We start from the raw sequence: 23005 nt of genomic DNA, 5'->3' as shown, positions 1-23005 counted from the left end.
TTCCAAGACCATTTTACACAGCAAGTACACTTAATCTATATTTTATTTTATTTTATTTTTTAAACCCTTACTCTCAATCTTAGAATCAATGCTATATATTGGTTCCTAGGCAGAAGAGTGGTAAGGGCTAAGCGATGGGCTTCAAGTGACTTGCCCAAGGTCACTGTATAGCTAAGAATTACAATTTTCTTTTTCCTCACAATTATTAACGTTAATTACATTATCCTTTGTTTCAATCACATTATTTATAACTTCATTAACCTTATCACCATCATTGTGGAAAGGAAAACTGAATCAAACTTTGGGTCTTTCTGCCACTCATGTGGAACAGTTAGCATTTGGAATGTTGGAGGGAAGATATTGACAGTGATGATAGTTGGTGGGGGAGGGGTGACTGGGAGAGTGACAGTTACTCTTGAGGTCTCTTTTCTTGGCCCTGGGACTGGAAGGAGCACTCTCTCCCTGTCTCAGGATAGAAGTTCCTCTATTCCTGGATATTTCCCAACTGTGTGCTCTGAGTTCCAGTGATTGTGTCATCAAACAAAAGGATTTAAGGGGAGCTAAGGCTGGTCTTTAGGGGCATCAGCCTGAAGAGACAGGCCCAACCAGCTCTGAAAATCAGAACCTTTCTTCCTCTTGCTGTCTACTGCTAAAGACTTTGAATTTAAGAAAACTAGCATAGATTAGCGTAGACAGGAATAAAAGAAACCCTCCACCAGCCTTCGAGGCCTGGCCTCAAGAAGCTGAGGGAGATTCAAACCCAATCTGGGAAAAAGTATAGGAAGCTCCTCTTCCCTCTACCCTGATATCTTCCCGATCCAAATTTGTTATTAAATTCATCTTGAGTTAAATAACCCACAGTCAGATTAGAGGACTATCATTTCAGGGGGACATAGAGGGAGCAGAACCTCAGGACAGCCAATCAACCATAAATGGTCCTTAGTGGACCCCTGCTGGGTGACCTTGGTCAAGGAGAGGCTTGTACCTCAGTGGGGTCCATGCTTACCTGCTCTGGGGTATCTTCGACATCAATCCATAGAGATGACATCCCCTCAGGCTATCATAGTAGCCCATTTCTTGGGAACCCCATTTTTCAAAGATAGCCTCTCAGCAGGGGGCATCTCTCTCCTTTTATCTCACCAGCACCTACATTCCCTCTATCCCCTCAACTCCTCTATTCCCTGTTACAAAACCTTCCTTATCCCCTGTACCTCTTCCATTCTCTACCATTTCTTTAATTATTAGTGTCTGAGGCCAGATTTGAACCCAGGATCTCCCATCTTTAGACCTGGCTCTCAATCCACTGAGCTACCCAGCTGCCCCCTTAACTTATATTAAAAAAATAAAAAAATTTTAAGGGCTTTTGGTCTTCCCAAGGCAGGAAACGGACTTTTGTCTAGGAAAGATAAGAACAGGACAGTGATGGTTTAGCAATTGTCGGGGGAGGGATGGGGGGGGGAGAAACTAGGATCAATCATTCAAATGTCATTTATGTAGCATTTTACGTCTGATTCTTACAACCACTCTGGGGATGAGGCAGTAAGTGAAGCTCATCTAGTGCCTTCCTCATGGGAAGTATGTGAAAAGAGCTCAGGAAGTAGACTGTGGAAGGGAACTAGAGCCTAAGCTCTCACACCTCTGCCTGGCCTTAGAGGGCAGAGAGGTCTTTTGGACATTTCCTAATACGGTTTTCCAAAGGAGAAACTGGAACGGTAGGATGGATTTACCAGAATAGTCAGGTTTGGGCTCTGCATGAGGTAGATCAGCCTTGGAAGGACCCCGGTCTGCACCACGAGGTTAATCCTCTGATTGGAGCCCTCAGTAAGGTAGGACAGAGCCCAGCAGGCATCAGACAGAATCTCCGGGTCTTGGTGTTGCAGGAGCTCAGTCAGGACGGGCAGGATCTGCTTAACTGCCTTTGCACAAGGGTAGGGGTTCTTATTCCGGCAGAGGTTAGACAAGGTCCACGTCAAGTTCCGCAGAAATGAAACCTAGAAAGAGGAGGACAGCGGCTTCTTCAAATTTAGGACTAAAAGAGAAAATAACAGAGGAGGGAGAAAAACACTGTTCTTGGTCCCTTAAGGAACAATCTTGACTTAATAATAAGAGGGAATCTTTCCAGCTTCACCCATAAGTCCTTAAAATTAATGAATTGTACAGGAAAATAGAGAATATTTATTAGTTTGAATGACTATCAAATGGTGGCAGGATTAATGAGATTAATTTAACAAGCAAATGAGATTATATCTGTAAAGCCCTTAGCACAGGGTCTGGCACACAGTAGGTGCTATATAAATGCTTATTCCCCTCCCACTCCTTTCCCCTACTTACCACTTCCTGTTTGCAGAGCAGTTTAGGATCATTAAGTTCTTACCTCATAAAGAGAGGTAGTAGTGCAAGTATTAGTGTCCCCCACTTTACAGATGAAGAACCTGAGGATCAAGGAAGTTACCTGACTTGCTAGTAAGTGGCTGAAGTGAAATTTGAACCCAAGCGTCACAGCTTCAAAATCATAAAGAACAGATTTCTAATGAATAATCAGGTTGCTTTTCCCATCTGGCTTCATTATTTCATTTATCGACCACCTTACTTTAGCTATAATATATATATATATACATATAATCTTAATTTTCAATAAGGATCCTTGGGGCAAGGACAGAAAGGCATTATGATATGGGGAAAGAACATGGCTTCTATAGTCAGGGGATTTGCTTCTGTTCCTGCATTTTTCATCAGCTTCTCAGCTTGATTTCTCTCCCCCTTTTTTGCTTTCCTTTGGCGTATTGTCTATCCCCCATTAGGTTGCTAAGCACCTTGAGGACAGGGACTATCTTCCTTTTTCTTATTTGTATCCCCAGGGACACTGTGACTGAGACAAGGAAGACTGCTTACTATTTATTCACTATTGATTGAATATTAACTGTCACTACTAATATGACTCCAGAAACTAATTACTCATTAAGCACCTACTGGACTTCCTTGATTCTGGAAGAGAGAGAGAAGCTGACAGCTTTGTACCCTCTGCCTCACAAAAATCCAATTCACTCAAGTCAAGATATCACCTTGTAATGACAGCGGTCATCTTCAAAAATGAAGGAGAGGGCTCAGGTACTTCTGGGCTGTGTGACCCTGGGCAAGTCACTTCATCTCATTTTCTCTACCCTTTCCTTTCAGCCTTAGAGTTGTTCCTCAGACAGAAAGTGAGGATTTATTTTTTTAAAAGGAAAGAAAATGAAGGACACATAATAAATAGGTGCCAAGCTGTGCTAGGTATTGGGGATATGAGTTCAAAGAAAGAAAGGGAGTATTGGATTCCAGGCCCTGTGAGGAAATCATTGAAGCCAAATTGTAGTGCTGGGAACAATAAGAATAATAACTAATATGTATATAATGCTCACTATGTACCAGACCTGTGCTAAGGGAGCTTACAGTCTAAGGAGACAATAAATCTTTTCTAGTCCTCAGTTTCCCCATCTATAAAATGAATGAAGGGGTCAGATTAGGTGACCCCTAAGGCCCCTTTCTAGCTCTAAAATTAATGATTCTATAAGCAGAGACCACAGACAAAAAGCTTAAAAGCTTTCCTTGGTTGTTAAGTATAAAGTTGGATAAATCTTTAAAAATATTATTATCCTCCGTTTTACAAGTAGACCCTAGATCTGGGATATGTAAGAAGTTCTATCTCAAGGGAGCTGGTCAACAATGGCCCCTCATCTCTAGAAGAGAAATGTTCAATGTAGCAACATTTACAGGTAGAGTAGGTGAGACCAGGGATAACAGAGCAGGGATCGCATTACAGGCAATAATGGCATCTCTCAATTCAGGGCCGTCACCTGGATATAAAATAAAAGATTGTCAAGTTAAAAGAACTGGAACTAGGCTATAGCAATGACTACAACAATAAAAATGGAAAGACCAAAGAACCTCAAGCCCATGAAAAAACAAAAGTAACCATATGGATCAGTCTTGTCTTTAAAGGAGAGATGAGAAAAATTTTCTACTTCTTTTTTGGGCCAAGAAGACAGGAAATATGGACACCCAACATGATCAAACTCCTATTATTTCCTTTGGTTGATGTGCTTGTTGGTTAGTTTTTGCTAAAGTGCCCTTCTCCTTCCTACTGGAATCTCTTCAAATTGTTTGTTAAGAAGCAGCTAGGTGGCTCAGTGTGTAGTCCTGGGTTCAAAGTTGAACTCAGACCTTTCCTCACTATGTGAACTGGGCAAGTAACTTAACCCCAACTACCTAGCCCTTAACATTCTTCCTCCTTGGAATTGTTATTGATTCCAAGACAGAAAATAAGGGTTTGTTAAAGGAAAAAAAGATAAAATGATAAAAGAGCAAAAATGGCAAATGTTGGAGGGAATGTGGGAAAATGGGGATACTAATACACTGTTAGTGGAATTGTGAACTGATCCAGTCATTCTGGAGTGCAATCTAGAATTATGCCCAGAGAGTTATAAAACTGTGTATGCCCTTAAGTCCAGCAAAAACCATTGCTAAATCTGTTTCCCAAGGGGATCAGGGAAAAAGGAAAGAACCTATATGTTCCAAAATAAGGTTCAGCTTTCTAGGTAGCTAAGGAAGAAGGGATACTTTTGGAAATGAAGATGATGTAAACACAAGAGAACTCAATCAAACCATAAGCACTAACATAGGCTAGAGACTCACAGAGGCGAGGCCAAGGTGAAATGTTTTATTTGACTGAATAATCTAATCCGCTCCACCTCAGTGAATTTGTCCTCATCAGTGAATCAGAATTCACATTTCTCTAGTCTTTCTATAAAAAACATGAACCTGCTCATTGTTTCTTTTGGAGTAGTAGTATTCTATCACAAGCATATGCCACAATTTGTTCAGCCATTCCCCACAGGATGAATATCCCCTCCATTTCCATTTCTTTGCCACCACAAAGAGAGCTGCTACAAGGATTTTGGAACACAGGTTCTTTTCCTTTTCCCCTGATTTCCAAGGGAAATAGAACCAGCAATGGTTCTTGTTGGGGTTAACTTTTATAACTCTCTTAGCATAATTCTAGATTGCGCTCCAAAATGGTTGAATCAGTTCAGTTTCACCAACAGGGTATTTGTGTCTCCATGTTTCCACATCCCATCCAACATCTGTCATTTTGCCCTTTTATCATTTTAGTCAGTCTGATGGGTAGGAGATGATATCTCAGAATTGTTTTGATTTGCATTTCTCTAATCAGCAGTGATTTTGAGCATTTTTTCAAATACCTGTTTATGGCTTTGATTTCTGCATTCAAAAACCGTTCATATCTTTTGACCATTTATCAGTTGGAGGATGACTCTTATTTCTATCAGTCTGACAAAGTTCTCTTATACATATATATTTTAGATATGAGATCTCTAAGAAACTATAAAAAATTTCCCCCAGTTTTCTACTTTCCTTCTAATCTCGCCTACGCTGGTCTTATTTGTACATAACCTTTTAAATGAAATATAATCAAAATGATCCATTTGACATCTCCCAATGCCCTCCCCATATCTTGTTTACTCACAAATTCCTTTTCTATCCATAAATCTGACAGGTAATTTGTTACCAGATTTTTTAGTTTGCTTATAGCTCTTTTATATCTAGGTCATATGTCCATTTTGATTTTCTCAGAACGAATGGTGTAAGATATTGAATGCTTATGCCTAGTTTCTGCCAAATTACTTTTCAATTGTCCCAGAAATTTTTACTGAATGTGAAACCTTGTCCTAAAAACTTGGGCCTATACTTTGGTCAAATACAAGATTATAATAATTATTTACTAGTGTTTATTGTATGTTTGTTCTGTTCCCTGATATATCTTTCTCTTTCTTAGCCAGTACCAAATAGTTTTGAGCATTTCTGCTTTATAATGTAGTTTAAAATCTGATCCTGCTAGACCTTCCTTCCTTTACATTTTCCCCCACTAATTCATCTGATATTCTTGGCCTTTTGTTCCTCCAAATGAATTTTGTTATTTTTTTCTAGCTCAAAATAATTTGTTGGTAATTTAATTGAGACAGCATTGAATAAGTAGATTAGTGTGGGCAGGGTTGTCATTTGGATTATATTGGCCCTGTCCACCCAGGAGCAATTAATATTTCTCTCATTACTTAAATCTGACTTTTTTGTATAAAAAGTATCTCATAATTATGTAAATGTAATTCCTAGGTTCTTTCAAAGATGGAGAAACTGAGAGAAACCAAATGACTTTTCCAGATTTGTTACTAAATAGCTTGCTTCCATTTAGTGCTCTTCTAGGCCAGACTCTTGATCTTCTTAATGAAGGAACTCTACCAATGTATAGCAGCAACTATTCTGCAAAATATAAGTGTGTTGCCTGGCGTACAGAGAAGTTAAATGCAACCAGTAATGTCAGGGACGGGATTTGAACCTGGGTCTTATTGATTCGAAGGCCAGCTCTGTATCCAAGTTGTCATGTTGCTACTTTCTTTTTAGCTTCTTAAAACAAAAGAGAAGGCACAAGAGCTATTTCAGGCTACTCCTGGGGGATTCTGGAGTGGGGAAGAGAGGTGGCAAGCTGTTAGCGATTTGCTTTTTAACAATCACACTAGAAGCCAGGTAGGCGTTCATTATCAGATCTCCATGAAATTCCAGCAGACTTTGCCAGCTTTTATACTGGAGGCCTGCATTCCTCAGCCAACTGGAGGCTTTGCCTTAGCCAAGGGACTTGTCTGCCTAACCTTCCTTATGTCTTCCTGAAGTAAAAATCTCTTGGATTATATAAGATCTATAATCGATTAAGGAAAAAATAATAATAAAGGGGAGCTAGATAGCACAGTGGATAGAGTGCCAGTCCTTAAGTTGGGAGGACCCAGGATTCAAATGTGACCTCAGACATTTGCTAGTGGTGTGACCCTGGACAAGTCACTTAACCCTATTTGCCTAGCTCTTGTCACCCCTCTGTCTTGAAATTCATGCCAAGTCAGAAAGTAAGATTTATTTTAAAAAGCAAGCAACAAACAAACAAACAAAAAACCCCACCAAAAAGAACAACTCTTTATAAAAAAGTACTTGGCATTCTGCCCTTAGTCATCCAGGAAGACTACGTCAAAGGCTCACCTGCTATGTTCCCTAGTGCCCATACGGCTTGCTCACGGATGTTTAAGTAGGAAGAAGAGAGGAGCTGAATCAAGAGAGGGATGGCTCCTGAATCAACAACTGCCTTGGTCTGCCCAGAGCTTCCAGAGGCAATGTTTGTCAGGGCCCAGGCTGCCTCAAACTGCAAGTTGGGGCTACAAGACAAGCTCAGAAACGTCACCAGCTTAGGCACGAGCCCCAGTTCAATAAACATACTTAGAGGTGGGTTCCTTTCTCGAGATAACATCCTCCTGTGGAATCAAAGACAAGATTTAGGGTAGGGCAAGGCAGGAAAGAAAAATGCTTTCTGGTAGGGATGTGCTTGGTGGTGTTCCATAGTCTACATGGCATGGATCACCCACTGGAGTTCAGCCTGTAGTATCTTGTGTGGATGAAGCAACGTGTTTATTTTTCCCTACAGGTATTTTCTATGACTTAATGTTCCTGTAGAGGCCAGTTGAGATGAAGCAATTCCTTCTCAGACATCACATGGTATCCTTGAAGTTGCCATCAAGGACAGCCCAGAGTAGCAATCGAGTATCTCTTTGGACCAAGCTCCTGCTGGTTCATGGCATGGAGCCATTGAGGAGAGACGAAACAAGTTACTTATTGTAAGAGCACAGTTGGGTGATGCAACAAGACAGAGTCAGGAGACTGGTGTGGGCATACCTGACTGCCTGGGTGGCCTTGAGACAGAGATCTGGGTCATTTCCATTCACGCCCTTGACTATTTCCTCCAGTGTAAGATTACCCTGCAACCAAAAACTGGACTTAGATTACCACAAGGTGATTGATCTCTGCATGGAATGCCCTATGCCGGTTCTTTGACTGAGGACCATAACTATTCAGCTCTGAAAAATCAAATCATTTCAAAGCAGATGATAGCAGGGACATCTCAGTTTCTTTCCCCCTCCCTGGATCACTGCATCCTCCTGAGGGGTTGTTTTCATTTGGACCTGGGATTTCACTGGAAAAGTTCTAGTAAGGAAGCCCGCAATGTGGAGCATCGATTTGTCTGAAACATCATCTTAGAGAGTTGTGGGGGCACTGAAAGCTTAAGCGACAGTGCCCAGAGTCATAGGGCCAATATGTGTCAGAGGCAAGATAACCTTTAGAAATGTGTCAAACCTTTACAATAAGGAATATTGTATCATAATATAATAAAGAATAAAGACATCAAAAACCTTTATAATAATAAAGAATACTCTGATAAGTATTATAGCAAGAATAATGGGATCAAAACTTTATGATAAAGAATATTATAATAAATATATCATAAAAAATAAAGAATTGATATCTTTATATATTTATATATCTTTGTATATTTATAAAGAAATGACATCGTTATAATAAAGAATGCTATAACTATTACAGCATAAGAATAAAGGTATCATAGCTTTATAATAAAGAATATTGTAATAAACATAAGAATCAAGATATCAAACCTTTATAATAAGGAATATTAGAATTAAAAGTATATATAATATAATAAAGAATAAAGATATTAAGCCTTTATAATAAAGAATATTAGAATGAACACAATAAAATATTAGAATTAAAAAAGAATAAAGGTGTCAATGCTTTATTCTGAGGGAAAGTTATTAATATGTGCTATAACTGACTTTTTAATCAATCTTTTCTTTCTTTCTCTTTTTTTAAACCCTTAACATTGGTCTTAGAATCAATGCAAAGTACCAGTTCTAGGACAGAACAACAGTTAGGGCTAGACAATTGGGGTGAAGTGTTTTTCCCAGCATCACACGTAGGAAGTGTCTGAAGCCACATTTGAACCTTTGGTCTCCAGACCTGGTTCTCTACCCAGTGAGGCACCTAAGCTGTCCCTGCCATCTTTTCTTTATAAAAGAAGACACCGGAACATCCTGGGGCAAGTAATAGTGGGTAACCTAGAAGATAGATATTAAACATTAAATGTCTATGACATAAAATATCTCAATGAGATACATTCTAATCTAGGTCTACATAAACTCCAATACATTTTTTCATTTCACCCAGTTCATTAATAAGCATCTACTTAGGCCCTGTGGGCAAAAGATTTCTAAGTCTAACTTAGAGGAACAGTTAGAAAACTACCACTCCAGTCTAGTCAAAAGGGATGAGGGATTGAACTAGGGAAGTGGCTACCTGAATAGAGAAAAGGGAAAGGAGAGATATTGAATCCAAAACAATTAACTGGGGGGCACCTAGATGGCTGAGTGGATAGAGAGTCAGGCCTGGAGACCAGAGGCCCTGGGCTCAGATTTGATCTCAGACACTTCCTAGCTGTGTGACCCTGGGCTAGTCACAACCCCAACAACCCCAAGTGCTTAGCCTTTACCTCTCTTTTTGCCTTGGAACTGATACCTTCTGTCTTAGAATCTATACTAAGTAAAGGTTTAAAATAACAACAAAATAAAATGATGGATAGGAAGGATAAGTAATAGGAAAGAATCTAGTGTGACTCAGCTCATTATCCTGGATGACTGGGAGGATCCCACATGAAATGGGGCAGTTTGGCAGCATAGTAGAGAGTTCTAAGGCCGACATGTAGAGTTTGAGATGCTGATGTCCCATCCCAGAGGCTATGTTCAGTAGGCAGGTGGTGATGAAAGACAGGAGTTTAGATGGGAGTATAGGGCTGAATATCTGGGAGTCATTAGCATAAAAATAATTGAATCCAAGGAGTGGGCGGGCTTGTAAGAGAGAATAAAGACAAAGGAAAGAAGACAATTTCCAGTGGTTTTTTTTTGGTACTTGGTTGGTCTAGCCTAATCAGTTTCCTTAAAGGTACAGCAATAAAGAACGGGCCAAGCAGATGCTACCTTTGCTCTCTCTAGAAATATCTTTCCACTTCTGGTTTCTTTTTCTGTCCCAATGAATTGGGCTGAATAGCCAAGAAAGAGGAAAATCTTCCTTGACTTTTCTGCCTTGATGCTTCCTGTCTTCTGGCTCACAACCACCAAAAGTCACCTCCCAAACCAAAGAGACATTCCCTGCACCAGTATCACTGTGGGGAAGAGCTGGGATCTGACACAAACACTAACTTGAGAGAATTCCAAGTAAGTTGTGCCAGTGTCTTGACATCGACTTTGACAATTTCCATTTTTACTGGGTCCAGATAGTACTATGACCCTTCCTTGTCCCTCAGCTTCCCATCCATTCTTACCTTCAACTTCTACATGGATATCAACTCATTCTATAGCAATTAATTACAGCATCTTTCAGTTTACAAAGTTCTTTTAAAAAAACCCAACTCAGACAAGAAAGAAATAAAAATATTTCCATTTTATGAATATTTGAAGAAAGAAATGGCAACGCACTCCAGTATCTAAAAAAAAAAAAAAGAATATCCTTATCTTCCATCTTAGTATCAATTCTAAGAAAGAAGAGTAGCAAGGGATAGGCCAGCATTGGTGAAGATGTGGCACGTGATACAGAGCCGGCACTCGGGGAGCTGCTCTCTTCTCCCTCTTCCCAGCACCCAAAGCAAGCACTTCTCTCATCTCTCTCTATGATAACTGGGGTGGGGGGGGGCTCTCAGATAGCTTGAATTTGCCCTCTGGGCACTTGAAATGGGGGTGGCGGGAGGTTTACCAGAGAGGAGCTAGGTAAACAGGGTTAAATGACTTGCACAGGGTCACATAGCTAGGAAGTATCTGAGGCCAAATTTGAATTCACACTCTCCCAACTCCAAGCTTTGCACTCTATCCACTGTGCTATGTAGGTACCCCCTACTCGTATCTTTGCCATGAAAAACTCTAATATGGTCATGAAAAGATGGACACAACCGAAACGACTAAACAACATCCCTATTTTCAAACTGAAGATAAGGGTAGTATGGTAGAAAAGGAGTTGGTTTCAAGAAGATTTCAGTTTGAATCCTGCTTGAAACATTTATTTGTACACATTATTTATTTGTTCAGTTATTTACCTATCTATTTGTTTGTTTGTTTATTTAGCTGCATTCCCCTAAGCAAGTCCCCTCACTTATATGAACTTCACTCCTTCATCAGTAAAATGAAGGTAAAAACAGGCATGTGCTTCACAGGGCTAGTGAAGGGCTCAGACAAATCAATGCGTATAGCATGCCTTGAGATCCTTAAAGTGCTATACAAATACGTATTATTGTTGTTATTATTACTATTATTATTATTATTATTATAAGCATCAGAGCTAGGATTCTCGACCATCTTCTAATCTCAAGACCAGAAATGGTTATATTTAACCTCTAAGTTGGAGTGACTAGTCCACAAGTCCAAATCACTTATTCTAACTTACCTCATTATCCCGGTTCTCAGATAGGAGTGAGTGAAGGGTATTAAATATATTTCTTTTTTTAAGAATCTGTTCCTCTTTCTTTGCCTTCCGGAGTTCCACGCTGACAGCTATCCTCTGTTGTCTTATCAGCTAATTAGAAATAAAATCCACAAGAATGAACTCTGGTTCACCCTACTGATTTGCAAAGTTAAAAAAGAAAAGTCAGGTTTATCTAACTTATTGAAATATGTAATTCCATGACACTAATTTACTTGGGGCTCTTAGGCTTTCAAAGAGCTTTCTTCACAACAAAGCTAAGCATCAATGTCCCCATTTGACAAATGAGGAAACTAATTCACAAGGCTAAGAGACTTGACCAGGGTCACACAGCTAGAAAAGCTCATAACCAGGACCCAACTTAGAGCTGCTAAACTCCAACAATGATAGTGGTCGTTCCAACTCCTTGATCCCTAAGCAAAGAGGGAAACCCCCTAAATCTTAGCATATAAGAGTATATTTCTATAATTTAATAATAATGATAAATATAAATAAAAATATAAAATAGTACAGTTCTATAAATATACATGTATTCACTTCAATAATTTGAGTTAAATTGCTTCCCCCCCTTTTTTTTTAACCCTTACCTTCCATCTTGGAACCAAGTATTGGTTCCAAGGCAGAAGAGTGGTAAGGGCTAGGCAAAATGGGGGTTAAGTGACTTGCCCAACTAGAAATATCTGAGGTCAAATCTGAACCCAAGACCTCCTGTCTCTAAGTCTGGTGATCTATCCACTGAGTCACCTGGCTGCCCCTGCCTGTGCTTTTTTAATCCTCATGCTGTAATAAATTCTTGGTGAAAAATTAATACCATATATGACCTTCCTTGTTGACAGACTATTACTGAGTCTGGATATTCTAGTTAGTTCCACTTGCCACTCCTTATTTTTCTGTTTTTAGTCTACTAAGGACTTGGAAGCCAGCTAACAAACTTTGCTAGAATTATGTATAACGTCATAACGAATAATAAAACTCTCTACTAAGATTAAAGTACACAAGCTTTTATGTATTGACTTTGTGGCATCTTTCTTACCTGCCCAGAAGGTTCCTGTTTTTGTATTTTTAGTTTTTAATTTTTACTTTCTTCTTAACTCTTGGCTATATTCCAATAGAGGGGGTATTGTATGAATCTGATCTACCACTGGAGTTATTGAGGTTGAAAGAAAGTAGACTTGAAGTCTGAAAAAACAAGACTGTTTACTAGAGAAATTTCTTAAAAATTAATTAAATTGGGGCAGCTAGGTGGATTGAGAGCCAGGCCTAGAGACAGGAGGTCCTAGGTTCAAATTTGACTTCAGACACTTTCTGGCTTTATATGACCTAGGCCAAGTCACTTAACCCCCCCATTGCCTAGCCTTTACAATCTTCTGCCCTGGAACCATTATTTAGCATGGTTTCTAAGACAAAAGGAAAGGGTTTTTAAAAAATTAATTTAATTAACCCATAGCTATCATATTTCCTGCAAAATAAAAAAGAAGAGGCAACCAAAAAGTTTTCATGGAAACTGATGGACTTTTGAAAATCGGTCTTTCCACTAAATGCCCAAAGGCTTTGGTCATTTCAAATAGTTTTTATGCTACATTACTAAATCTGCTCTTTCATGACTCTATACTTACACCCATATTTCGTCCTCTGTACTTAAATTTTTTTAACCTCTCATTTTGGATTCCTGAGGCAGACATGTTGACTGTGGAAGACACGAATAACCTGTAGGCAAAAGAGAATCAATAGGTAATTACTGGACACTTACTTTGTGTCAGGCCCTGGTGAGGATACAAAGATATATACTCACTCCTGTCTTCAAGTTGCTTAAAGCATGATTTTTTTTATCAACCAAAAATAAAAATACAAGACAGGCTAAAAAGTTAGTGCCAGATGAGTGGTATAGACAATAAAGGCTATGATTTTTTAGCACAATGGCGTTATCTAGCTCTTGCTACTTTTCTATCTTAGAATGGATACTTGGTATCCATTCTGAGATACAAATTAAGGGTTAAAAAAAAGTCACTGCATCTTTCAGAGTATAAAGATAAAGAACCCAAATAACATATCCCAGAAGCCAAAAGGAAGTGTTTCAGAAAGAAGGGACGACTAAGTAAATGCTGCAGAAGAGTAGGCCTCTATACAAAACAAGAACAGGCCAACAATTGTTATCTTAAATGTCAGCCAGTCAATAAACATTTATTAAGTGCTTACACATGGGGGCAACTAGATGGCTCATAGGACAGAGCCAGCTCTGGAGATGAAAGGTCCTAGGTCCAAATTTGGTCTCAACACTTCCTGACTGTGTGACCCTGGTCAAGTCACTTAATCCCAATTGCCTAGCCTTTATCACTCTTCTACCTTGGAACCAATATTTAGTATTGATTTTAAGATGAAAGGTAAGGGTTTATTAGAAAGAAGGAAAAGAAGGAAGGAAGGGAGGGAGAGAGGGAGGGAGAAAGGAAGGAAAGAAAAAGAAAGGGAGGGAGGGAGGAAAGGAGAGAGAGAGAGAGAGAGAGAGAGAGAGAGAGAGAGAGAGAGAGAGAGAGAGAGAGAGAGAGAAAGAGAGAGAGAAAGAGAGAGAGAAAGAGAGAGAGAAAGAGAGAGAGAAAGAGAGAAAGAGAGAGAGAAAGAGAGAGAGAAAGAGAGAAAGATAGAGAGAAAGAGAGAGAGAAAGAGAGAGAGAAAGAGAGAGAGAAAGAGAGAGAGAAAGAGAGAGAGAAAGAGAGAGAGAAAGAGAGAGAGAAAGAGAGAGAGAAAGAGAGAGAGAAAGAGAGAGAGAAAGAGAGAAAGAGAAAGAGAGAAAGAGAAAGAGAGAAAGAGAAAGAGAGAAAGAGAAAGAGAGAAAGAGAAAGAGAGAAAATCCTGGCCCTGAGGCATCAAACAGTTGGAATAGGGTAGGCTTTTTATTAGGTGGGAGTAAAACAAGCTCTCTAAATGCAAATTGTTCTCCTCCACTCATTCCTGGGGGGGGGGGGGAGGGAAAGGGTGAACCTTCATATGCTTGGAGTAAACATCCCTCTAAGTCACTGTCAGGTTTGAGGCCCATCAGTTACCCTCAACCTGGGTTTAGCCTGTCAACCACCGGTGGTTGCTGGAGCATTGCTGTAGCTTCTTGGAGCCTCAGGTAAGAGTTGGGTGACAGGTAGACACCAAAGGTGGGTGAGTAACCCTGAAAACAGCTGAGAAGTCCTCACACCAGAAGTGCTAGACATCCCTGAACACCCAATAAACAGGTAAATCAATCCTGATTGGACAAGCTTTCAATGAGGAAGTAGGATTAGATTCTCTTTATTCCCCCCACCCCCCATTACAGCATCCATTACATGATGGAGATGGGATTAGCCCTAAAATGACTCTCTCCTACAAGCTGACTGAGCATGTGTACCCCAGAGCTGAGCAAAGCTAAAGCGCAGGAGTCACTCAGACTGACTGTGTCCCAATAGCGGACTGTACAATGCATAGGATGGGATCCTGGGTAATGAAAAAGACAGTGTGCCCTCAAGAGTTATGGAGAAGTAAGGAAGAGAGGCAGATGTAGGGGTGGGGAAATAACTAGTTCCATTTTGGACCCAAAGAGTTTGATGCCTACCAAACATCCAGTCCGAGATGTCCAGTAGACAGCTGGTGATGCAATATTGGAAATCAGCAGAGAAGTTAGGTCTGGATAAGCAGATTTGAGGATCATCAACGTAGGAGTGATAATGGAATTCATGGGAGCCAGTGAAATCACCAATGAAATAATCTAGAGGACTAGAACTGAGGAGAAGAGAGATTGATCTTTTGAAGGAAGAAGTGGAGGGTCTGTCCTGGAGCTCTGTAAGCAACCTCTCCCAGAATTCTGATTGAGAGCTAAGGAGGGCATGTCGGAGCCAGCTCATAAAGGTCTTGATTTTTATAGACTGGAGAGTGATAGAAAAAAGGTAATTGGAGATTAAACCTAAGAGTGTGTATTATTTCATTAGAGCTAGTTGTTAAACATTTACCAGCACATTTCTGGTGGTAGATAGGTGTTTGAGTGGAAGTCAAAAGAGGGAATTTACAGAGAGATAGTGGTACAAGGAAGTGGCATTGGGGAGTAATGAGTAATCCATCTCTCCCACTGAGTCAGGAGAATGAGTAAAAAGGGCAGCCAGTGTTGGAAAGGGAAGCCAGGAAGGTGTGTATCATCAAGAGGAAACTAGGTTTCAGTGAGAGCCAAAGGATAGAAGGACTGGGAAAGGAAGACTTCAGATGAAAGCAAGTTTGTTATCTATGAAGCAGGCATTCTAGAGGGCACAGTAGAAGTAGGTATCTTTATGGGGGGGGGCAGGGTTATATTATTTTTTCAAAGTCTCTCAGATTCCAAAGTTGTCAACAGTTGTGAGGGAATCTAGACAGGCAGCATTTAGTTATAACTTCCTAGGATTCTCTTAATTTCTAATCCAAAAGGAAGGTTAGTGTTATGAATTTAAAAATGCACACCCCACACCCAATTTGGACAGTTTGTTTCTCCAATGGCATCCAACTTCCTTCCTTCCTCCCTCATTTCTTCTCCTCTCTCCTTCCCTTCCTTTTTTTCTTCTTCACTCCATCTCTTCCTCCCTCCCTTGCTTCTTTCTCTATTTATCAATTGCCTACTATGTGCCAAGCACTGTACACAAGAACCTAATTGGTAATCTTTTTTCTTTCCTCTGTTTAATCCATGGGATGTTTAATTTTGTCATGTCAATTTTTTTTAAACTCTTACCTTCCATCTTAGAATCAATACTGGGTATTGGTTCTAAAGCAGAAGAGTGGTAAGGGTGAGGCAATGGGGGTTAAGTGACTTGCCTAGGGTCACACAGATAGGAAGTGTCTGAGGCCAAATTTGAACTCAGGTCCTCCTATCTCTGGGCCTGACTCTCAATCCACTGAGCCACCCAGCTACACCCATTTCAATTCTTAAGTGTTTAAAACATTAAAATGGTTTTTAAAAACAAAATAACAACTTATTTTTATAGACTAGGCTAAATTTGAGGTCCCTCTCTATAGTGAAATTGGAGAAAATTCATAGAAATGACAAGGAGTAGGTAGCTTTAGAGTGGGACATTGATGGAGTTAGAGGACAGTGGAATAAGGGTACCACCTCACACCTATATTTTGGCCAGTATGACAGTAAATGAAAGTGATGAATGTTTGAGGAGATGTGGCAAAATTGGGACACTAATGCATTGTTGGTGGAGTTGTGAATTGATTTAACCATTCTGGAGGGCAATTTGGAATATACCCATAAAACAATTCATACCCTTTGATTCAGCAATACCACTACTGGGTCTGTATTCCAAAGAGATCATAAAAAAGGGGAAAGGATCTGCATATAAAAAAATTATAGCAGCTCTTTTTGTGGTGGCAAAGAATTAGAAATTGAGGGGATGTCCATCAATTGGGGAATGGCTGAACAAATTATGGTATATATTGATGATGAAATGCTGTTGTGCAATAAAGATTTACATGAATTGATCCAGAGAGAAATAAGCAGGACTGAGAGACCACTGTATACAATAACAGCAATATTGTATGATGAGCAATTGTGAAAGACTTAGCTACTCTCAACAGGACAATGATTTTGGACAATTCTAAAGGATTTATGACAGAGAAGGAACTGTTGGAGTCAGGTGCAGATCAAAGCATATGTATGATCTTTCACATTAGGTTATTTGTGTTTTTATTTGGGGGGGTTGGCTTTATAGGAGTATTCTCTTACAATATGGAAGTATGGTTTGCATGATATGTGTATAATCCAGATCAAATCACTTACCATCTCCCAGAATAAGGAGGGAAGGAAGGGAAATAATTTGGATCTTATAATTTCAGAAAATGTAAGTGGAAAATTGTTGTTGCATGCAAATTGGGAAAATAAAATCGTTTTGAATTTTAAAATGGCAGTGGAAGACTGAGAATGGATTTTAAATGATGACAGCAGGAGTTTAGAATCCCTGCGATCTGGAGATTATGGTCAGGATTGAGTCAGGGGAGGGGGAGAGTTTGTTAATCTTGAGGAATGAGTTCAGATTGTTTTTCGTTTCCCGTAGAAGTTTGATCTCTGGATGGCATGCTCTCAGTTCTTGGAAGGTTCAGGTAAGGGGATAGATAAGTGCTGGGAACTAAAGGAGTGCTTCTGTCCCCCTGTCCCCAAGGTTGGCCCTTTCTTCTTTTCCCTGGAATCACAGAGGAGGGAGTCTAGTACTCCATGGAATGGAGGTATTCTCCTTCCTCCAAGGCAGCAGAATTGATGGAATGGAGTTTTCTCTTACCTCAAAGACAAGGGTCTAGAATGGGTTCTCTTTTTTTCCTCAGAGGCTGACAAATGATCCACACAGAGATTCTAGGCCTCATCATGGCAAACTATATTTTTTGATTAAAAGTTTAGCTTAAGGGGCAGCTGGGTGGCTCAGTAGATAGACAAGCCTAGAGTTGGGAGAATCTGGGTTCAAATCTGGCCTGACACTTCCTAGCTGTCAGACTCTAGGAAAGTCACTTAACCCCCAGTGCCTAGCCCTTACTGCTCTTCTGCCTTCAAACCCATACTCAGTGTTGATTCTCAAATGGAAGGTAAAGGTTTAAAAAAAAGTTTAGTTTAAAGCATCCCCATAGCTCACGTGCTACTTACAAAGTAAACACTAGGGAAGACACAGGGGCCCAGAATGCCATAGTGGCTAACATTAACAAGGCTTTTATCATCACAGAGTTACCAGTTGTATTAGTCATCATTTTCAGCCCAGGAAGGGAGGGTAAAATTCTGAATAGTTTCCAGCATTGAAAAAAAAGTGATTGTCATTTAGTGTCAAGAATAGTATATCACCATCATTTGTCCTATTTAAAGAAGCACCAGCTTCACAAAAACTTGGGAAAAGCTCCAGAGTTGCACTTAGCCTTACTACCGGCAGTGTGTCAAAACTTAAATAATGCAGGGAAATGAATGGTAGGTGAAGAAGATAGTGTTTACAGCACTAGCTCAGGAGCTAAAAACTCTAAGTCAAGCAATGAAGATGTCATTTACTGTTTTAAAGGATCATAGTTCAGTGGATTGAGAGCCAGGCCTAAAGAAGGGAGATCCTGGGTGCAAATCTATCCTCAGACACTTCCAAGCTGTATGACCCTGGGCAAGTCACTTTCTCCCCATTGCCTAGCCCTTACCACTCTTCTGCCTTCGAACCAATACACAGTATTGATTCTAAGACAGAAATTCAGGGTTTAACAAAAAATAACAAATGCTAGTTACCTTGACTTGATTACTTGCAAAGGTAGTAGAGAAGGAAGGAATAGCTGGGAGAGAGCTAAAACTAGGCTATTGTAATCAGGGCTTCGCTCCTGGGTACAAGCATTTAGATCAAGGTGATGACATTTATTCCTTCAGTGAGTGAATAATAGCATCTCTAGTTAGCCCTAGGTGGACTCCTTTCTGGCCCAGTCTTGTTCTTCCTTCCTGTGCATCCTTATATCTCACTTAGAGCACAAGTGGTATAACTTGTGGTCCTGCTCCCCTTTTGCGACTGGATTTTTCTTTTGGTCTTTCCTTTGGATGAAATAATTCATCGATGACCACTCTGGCTGAGACTGGGGAAGAAGAGCTTTCTGTGTACAGCCCCAGTCATTTCCCTAGCCAGTAGTGCTCAGCTCCCCCTTGACCCTTCCAGAAGGGCTCTCAGAACTCTTTTGTAGATCCCCAACGACTCTAGAATGTGATTGGGATTCAATACTGTACAAACAATATGAAGCAGCCATTGTCTCCCCCAACCCCCCCCCCCTTACCTCAATTTCCCTTTGATTTCTTGGAAAGACAGAGGTGGGAAAAAGCACTGAGCTCCTCAATTTATCAAGTTTTGTTCTCAACTATTCTGTATATGTGGAAAGCAATATGGATTCTCCCCGTTCCACCCCCAGATTCTTGCTGCAAGCCTTTAATAAATTTGGGCTGCCCAATTTGGAGATTCTTTCGCTGTTGAGTAATCACACACATTCAGCTGAATTTTGTTCTCTCAGTGTCAGTGGAAACCTCTCATTAAGAGGCAGAGCTTTAAAAAAAGTGAAATTGAGTATATCCAGAAGGAGTCTCAATGGTCTTAAGTACAGTAATTATGTTGTAGGCCTATTTTAAAGGGTGGAAACAAATCAAACTGATAGGAAATAGCAGGGTCTCAATTAGAGAAGATCTGGTTTTTAAAGTGGTTGTAAATATACAAGATGAATCGAGGCGGGAATGTGTTTTTACATTTTAAACAAGAGTAGGTAACATTTTTTTTAAGCCCTTACTCTTTGTCTTAGAATCAATACAGGGTTAAGTGACTTGTCCAGGGTCATACAGCTAACAACTGTTTGATGCTACATTTGAACCCAGGACCTCCCTCCCCTCTCTGGGCCTGGATCTCTATCCACTGAGCCACTTGCTGCCCCAGTACTATGGACTTTTTAAAAAAACCCTTAATTTCCATCTTAGAATCAATACTGGGTATTGGTTCTAAGGCAGATGAGTGGTAAGGGCTAGGCAATAGGGGTTAAATGATTTGCCCAGGGTCACACAGCTAGGAAAATTTGAACCCAGAACCTCCCATCTCTGAGCTTGATTCTCAATCTACTGAGCCACCCAGCTGCCCCCAGTGCTGTGGTCTTTTGAGCCTAATGCTTTGGGCTTAAAAACTGCCTCTGTTACCTATTAGCTAGACATGCCACTTCTCTGGGTCTCAGTTTCTCACTTTGTAGAAATGGAAGGGTCAGGCTAGATGATCTCTGAAGTCTCTTCCACCTAAAGCTCTATGATCCTACCTCACTAAGGACTTCCGTTGCAGTAAATATTGTAGCATAAAATTAGCAAGTCACAGATTGAACCCTTCTCACAATCTGGTTATTAAAAAAATGTAGTTTAATAAAAATCACTAGAGCAAAAAGTTGATGCCATTTTAAATAGGAGTCAGAACTTTTCTACTATATCTATTCAGCAAAATCACTAAATATATTCCTTTAGCTGAGTTTGAGTAAGTTCCATAAAAGAATCAGCTCTTATTCTCGCTAGTCCCTTTCCTCTAATACCTTGTAACATTTACGTCCCCCTTACCTTCCATCTTAGAATCCATTGTAAGATGTAGAGTGGTGATGTCTGATTAGCTTTCACACATGATGTTGCTCAGAACCTCAAACTCAAGAGACACACCAGCCTCCATTCCCCAGTTTTTACCCCAACACTCGGCCCAATCCCATCATTTTATGGAGGACTGAAGTTGCTCTAGGTCACACACGTAGCAAGAACCTAGATTCAAACCCAAGTCTTCAACTGAACTCGAAGCAATTCAATCAGTAAGAGATTGACTCGGCTTTAGGTTAATTTACAGGCAAATACCGATTATTTGTATGTGGAAATAATCTGAACTAAAAGCTCAAGGGTGAAAAACACTATTCACTACAGAATTAGATAATATATTTGGTCCTAAACTTCTAGCCTGTCTTACCCAAGGGTCCCAGAGCACCTAAGCTCAGAGAAATAAGGAGCTACTAGTATTCTAGTGGAAAGAAGTAAGCAGCCTCTAAAAGCGGAGAAAGAAGGTTTTTTCAGCATCTTGGGGAGAGACCACACATTAATTCCTTCTACACTCACCAGAAGGTGCTTCAGCAATTCAAAATATTGTCTTCATTCACTAAAGAAGTCCCAAATGGAGGCAAAGCAAACTGCCCCATCCTTCTGGCCAATTTTAAAGAAAGAAAAAGGCAGATACCTGGGCCTCCAGCAGACACACCAGTTAGTGATCCCCTCATTATTCTACTGATTGACTACCTCTCGTGAAGGCAAAGCCCAAGGACCCTCTGCAGGCAGAGAGGACACTTCCCAATGAGACCCACAGGAAAAGCTTTGAAAGAGAGAAAAGGAAGATTTCCCCAACAATTAGAAATGCCCTCGTTGGTAAGTAAGTTCTTTGAGGGCAGGGGAAGAGAGTTCCTTTCCTCTTTCTATTCCTGGTAACAGACTTGCACTTAGTAGGCAGGTACTTAATGAAGATTAGCTAAATTGAATTTACAGCTGGCATTCAACAACTGCAATCCTATAATTTTCTAGGATCAAAAACCAACTCTGAAAGGAGATAGAGGGGACAACTAGGCAGCTTAGTGAACTGAGAGCCAGACCTAGAGACCAGAGGTCCTGGGTTCAAATCTGGTCTCAGACACTTCCCAGCTGTGTGACCTTACACAAGTCACTTAACCCCCTAATTGCCTAACTCTTATGATTCTTTTACCTTGGAACCAATACTCAGTATTGATTCTAAGAGGGAAGGGAAGGGGGACAGCTGGGTAGCTCAGTGGATTGAGAGCCAAGCCTAGAGATGGGATGTCCTGGGTTCAAATCTGACCTCTTTTCAGCTGTGTGACCTGGGCAAGTCACTGAACCCCCATTGCCTATCCCTTACCAATACACAGTATAGATTCTAAGACAGAAGGTAAGGGTTAAAAAAAATTAAAAAGAGGGAAGATAAGGATTTAGATTTTTTAAAAGAAAAAAAGGGGGGCAGACAGTAGGTATCTTGGTATTCTTAAGTAGGTGAAAGGACCTTGTTTCTCAGACTCCACTCCCACTACCACCTAAGCCAGTATCATCTAACCTACAGAAGAACTGCAGAACTGTATGGATACATCCACACTTACCTTATTCTCCATGTCTCTTTGGGGGGGGGGGGAAGGACCAGAGTCTAGAAAATAAATATTTTTAGAAATAAAGGCTACTTTAATAAAATGATCTGGGACAATTCTGATGGACTTATGACAAAGAATACTCTCTACGTCCAGAGAAAGAACTGTTGGAGTCAATGCAGATCAAAGCATATGATCTTCTACATTAGTTTATTTGTGATTTTATTTGGGGGTTTTGCTTTTATATAAGTATTCTCTCACAATGATGACCACTATGGAAGTATGCTTTGCATGATAATACCTGTATAATCCAGATCAAATTACCATCTCTGAGAGAGGGGAGGGCAGGATGGGGACAATTTGAATCTCATAATTTCGAAAAACTCATGTTGAAAATTGTTTTTGCCTGTATGTTGCTGGGGAAAATAAAATACCTTTGTATACAATGTAAATAAATAAGAGCTGCTTCCTTCTCTAAAACCATAGGAACACTGATTTAAAGCTGGAAAGGGAATGAAAAGCCATTGAGTCCAACTCCCTTATTTTATAGATGAGAAAACTGAGAGCGAAGTTACACGGGTTGCCCAGAATCACAGAGCTCTTACGTGTCAGAGGCAGGATTTGAAATCAAGTCTCCCTTGATTTCAAATCCTGCCCGAATCTGCTGTATCATGCTGTTTCTCGCCAAGTCCTCCCCTAGAGCTCCATCATGTTGTAATGGTAACCTCAAAACTGTGCCAGCAGATCACAAGCTCTGGTGCGTTCAACTAAATGAGAAAGGCCAACTGTGGAATGGCAATCAATCTGTAATCCAAGGGCGCACTGGCTCAGTTTGGAGAGGAAGATCACAGAGGTCTGGCTGCCCAGTGATTTTTTTTAAACTACAGTAACTCATGAAACCATCTACTAAATTATGTAAAGATTGTAATCTGCATCCGCAAAACATATATAATTATATGTGTATATGTATGTATTCATATGT

General features: G+C 40.2%; 1 protein-coding gene across 1 annotated transcript in view; it reads right to left on the bottom strand.

Annotated features, from left to right (window-relative positions):
• KPNA7 (karyopherin subunit alpha 7) overlaps positions 1 to 21236 on the bottom strand; it is a 35531-nt gene extending 14295 nt beyond the window's left edge. Inside the window, exons 1-7 of the mRNA XM_007498441.3 lie at positions 20999 to 21236; positions 13023 to 13113; positions 11371 to 11499; positions 7765 to 7847; positions 7078 to 7346; positions 3751 to 3833; positions 1728 to 1991 (exon numbers count right to left, since the gene is read on the bottom strand). Of these exons, the coding sequence (XP_007498503.1) occupies positions 1728 to 1991; positions 3751 to 3833; positions 7078 to 7346; positions 7765 to 7847; positions 11371 to 11499; positions 13023 to 13088 (894 nt within the window). The 5' untranslated portion in view covers positions 13089 to 13113; positions 20999 to 21236. The remainder of the gene's footprint in view (positions 1 to 1727; positions 1992 to 3750; positions 3834 to 7077; positions 7347 to 7764; positions 7848 to 11370; positions 11500 to 13022; positions 13114 to 20998) is intronic.
• Positions 21237 to 23005: the final 1769 nt, after the last annotated feature.

This window comes from Monodelphis domestica, chromosome 7, assembly GCF_027887165.1.
Source record: "Monodelphis domestica isolate mMonDom1 chromosome 7, mMonDom1.pri, whole genome shotgun sequence".
Taxonomy (NCBI): domain Eukaryota; kingdom Metazoa; phylum Chordata; class Mammalia; order Didelphimorphia; family Didelphidae; genus Monodelphis; species Monodelphis domestica.
Note: the sequence above shows the minus strand (reverse complement) of the source record. Positions and strands in the feature narration are given on the sequence as shown.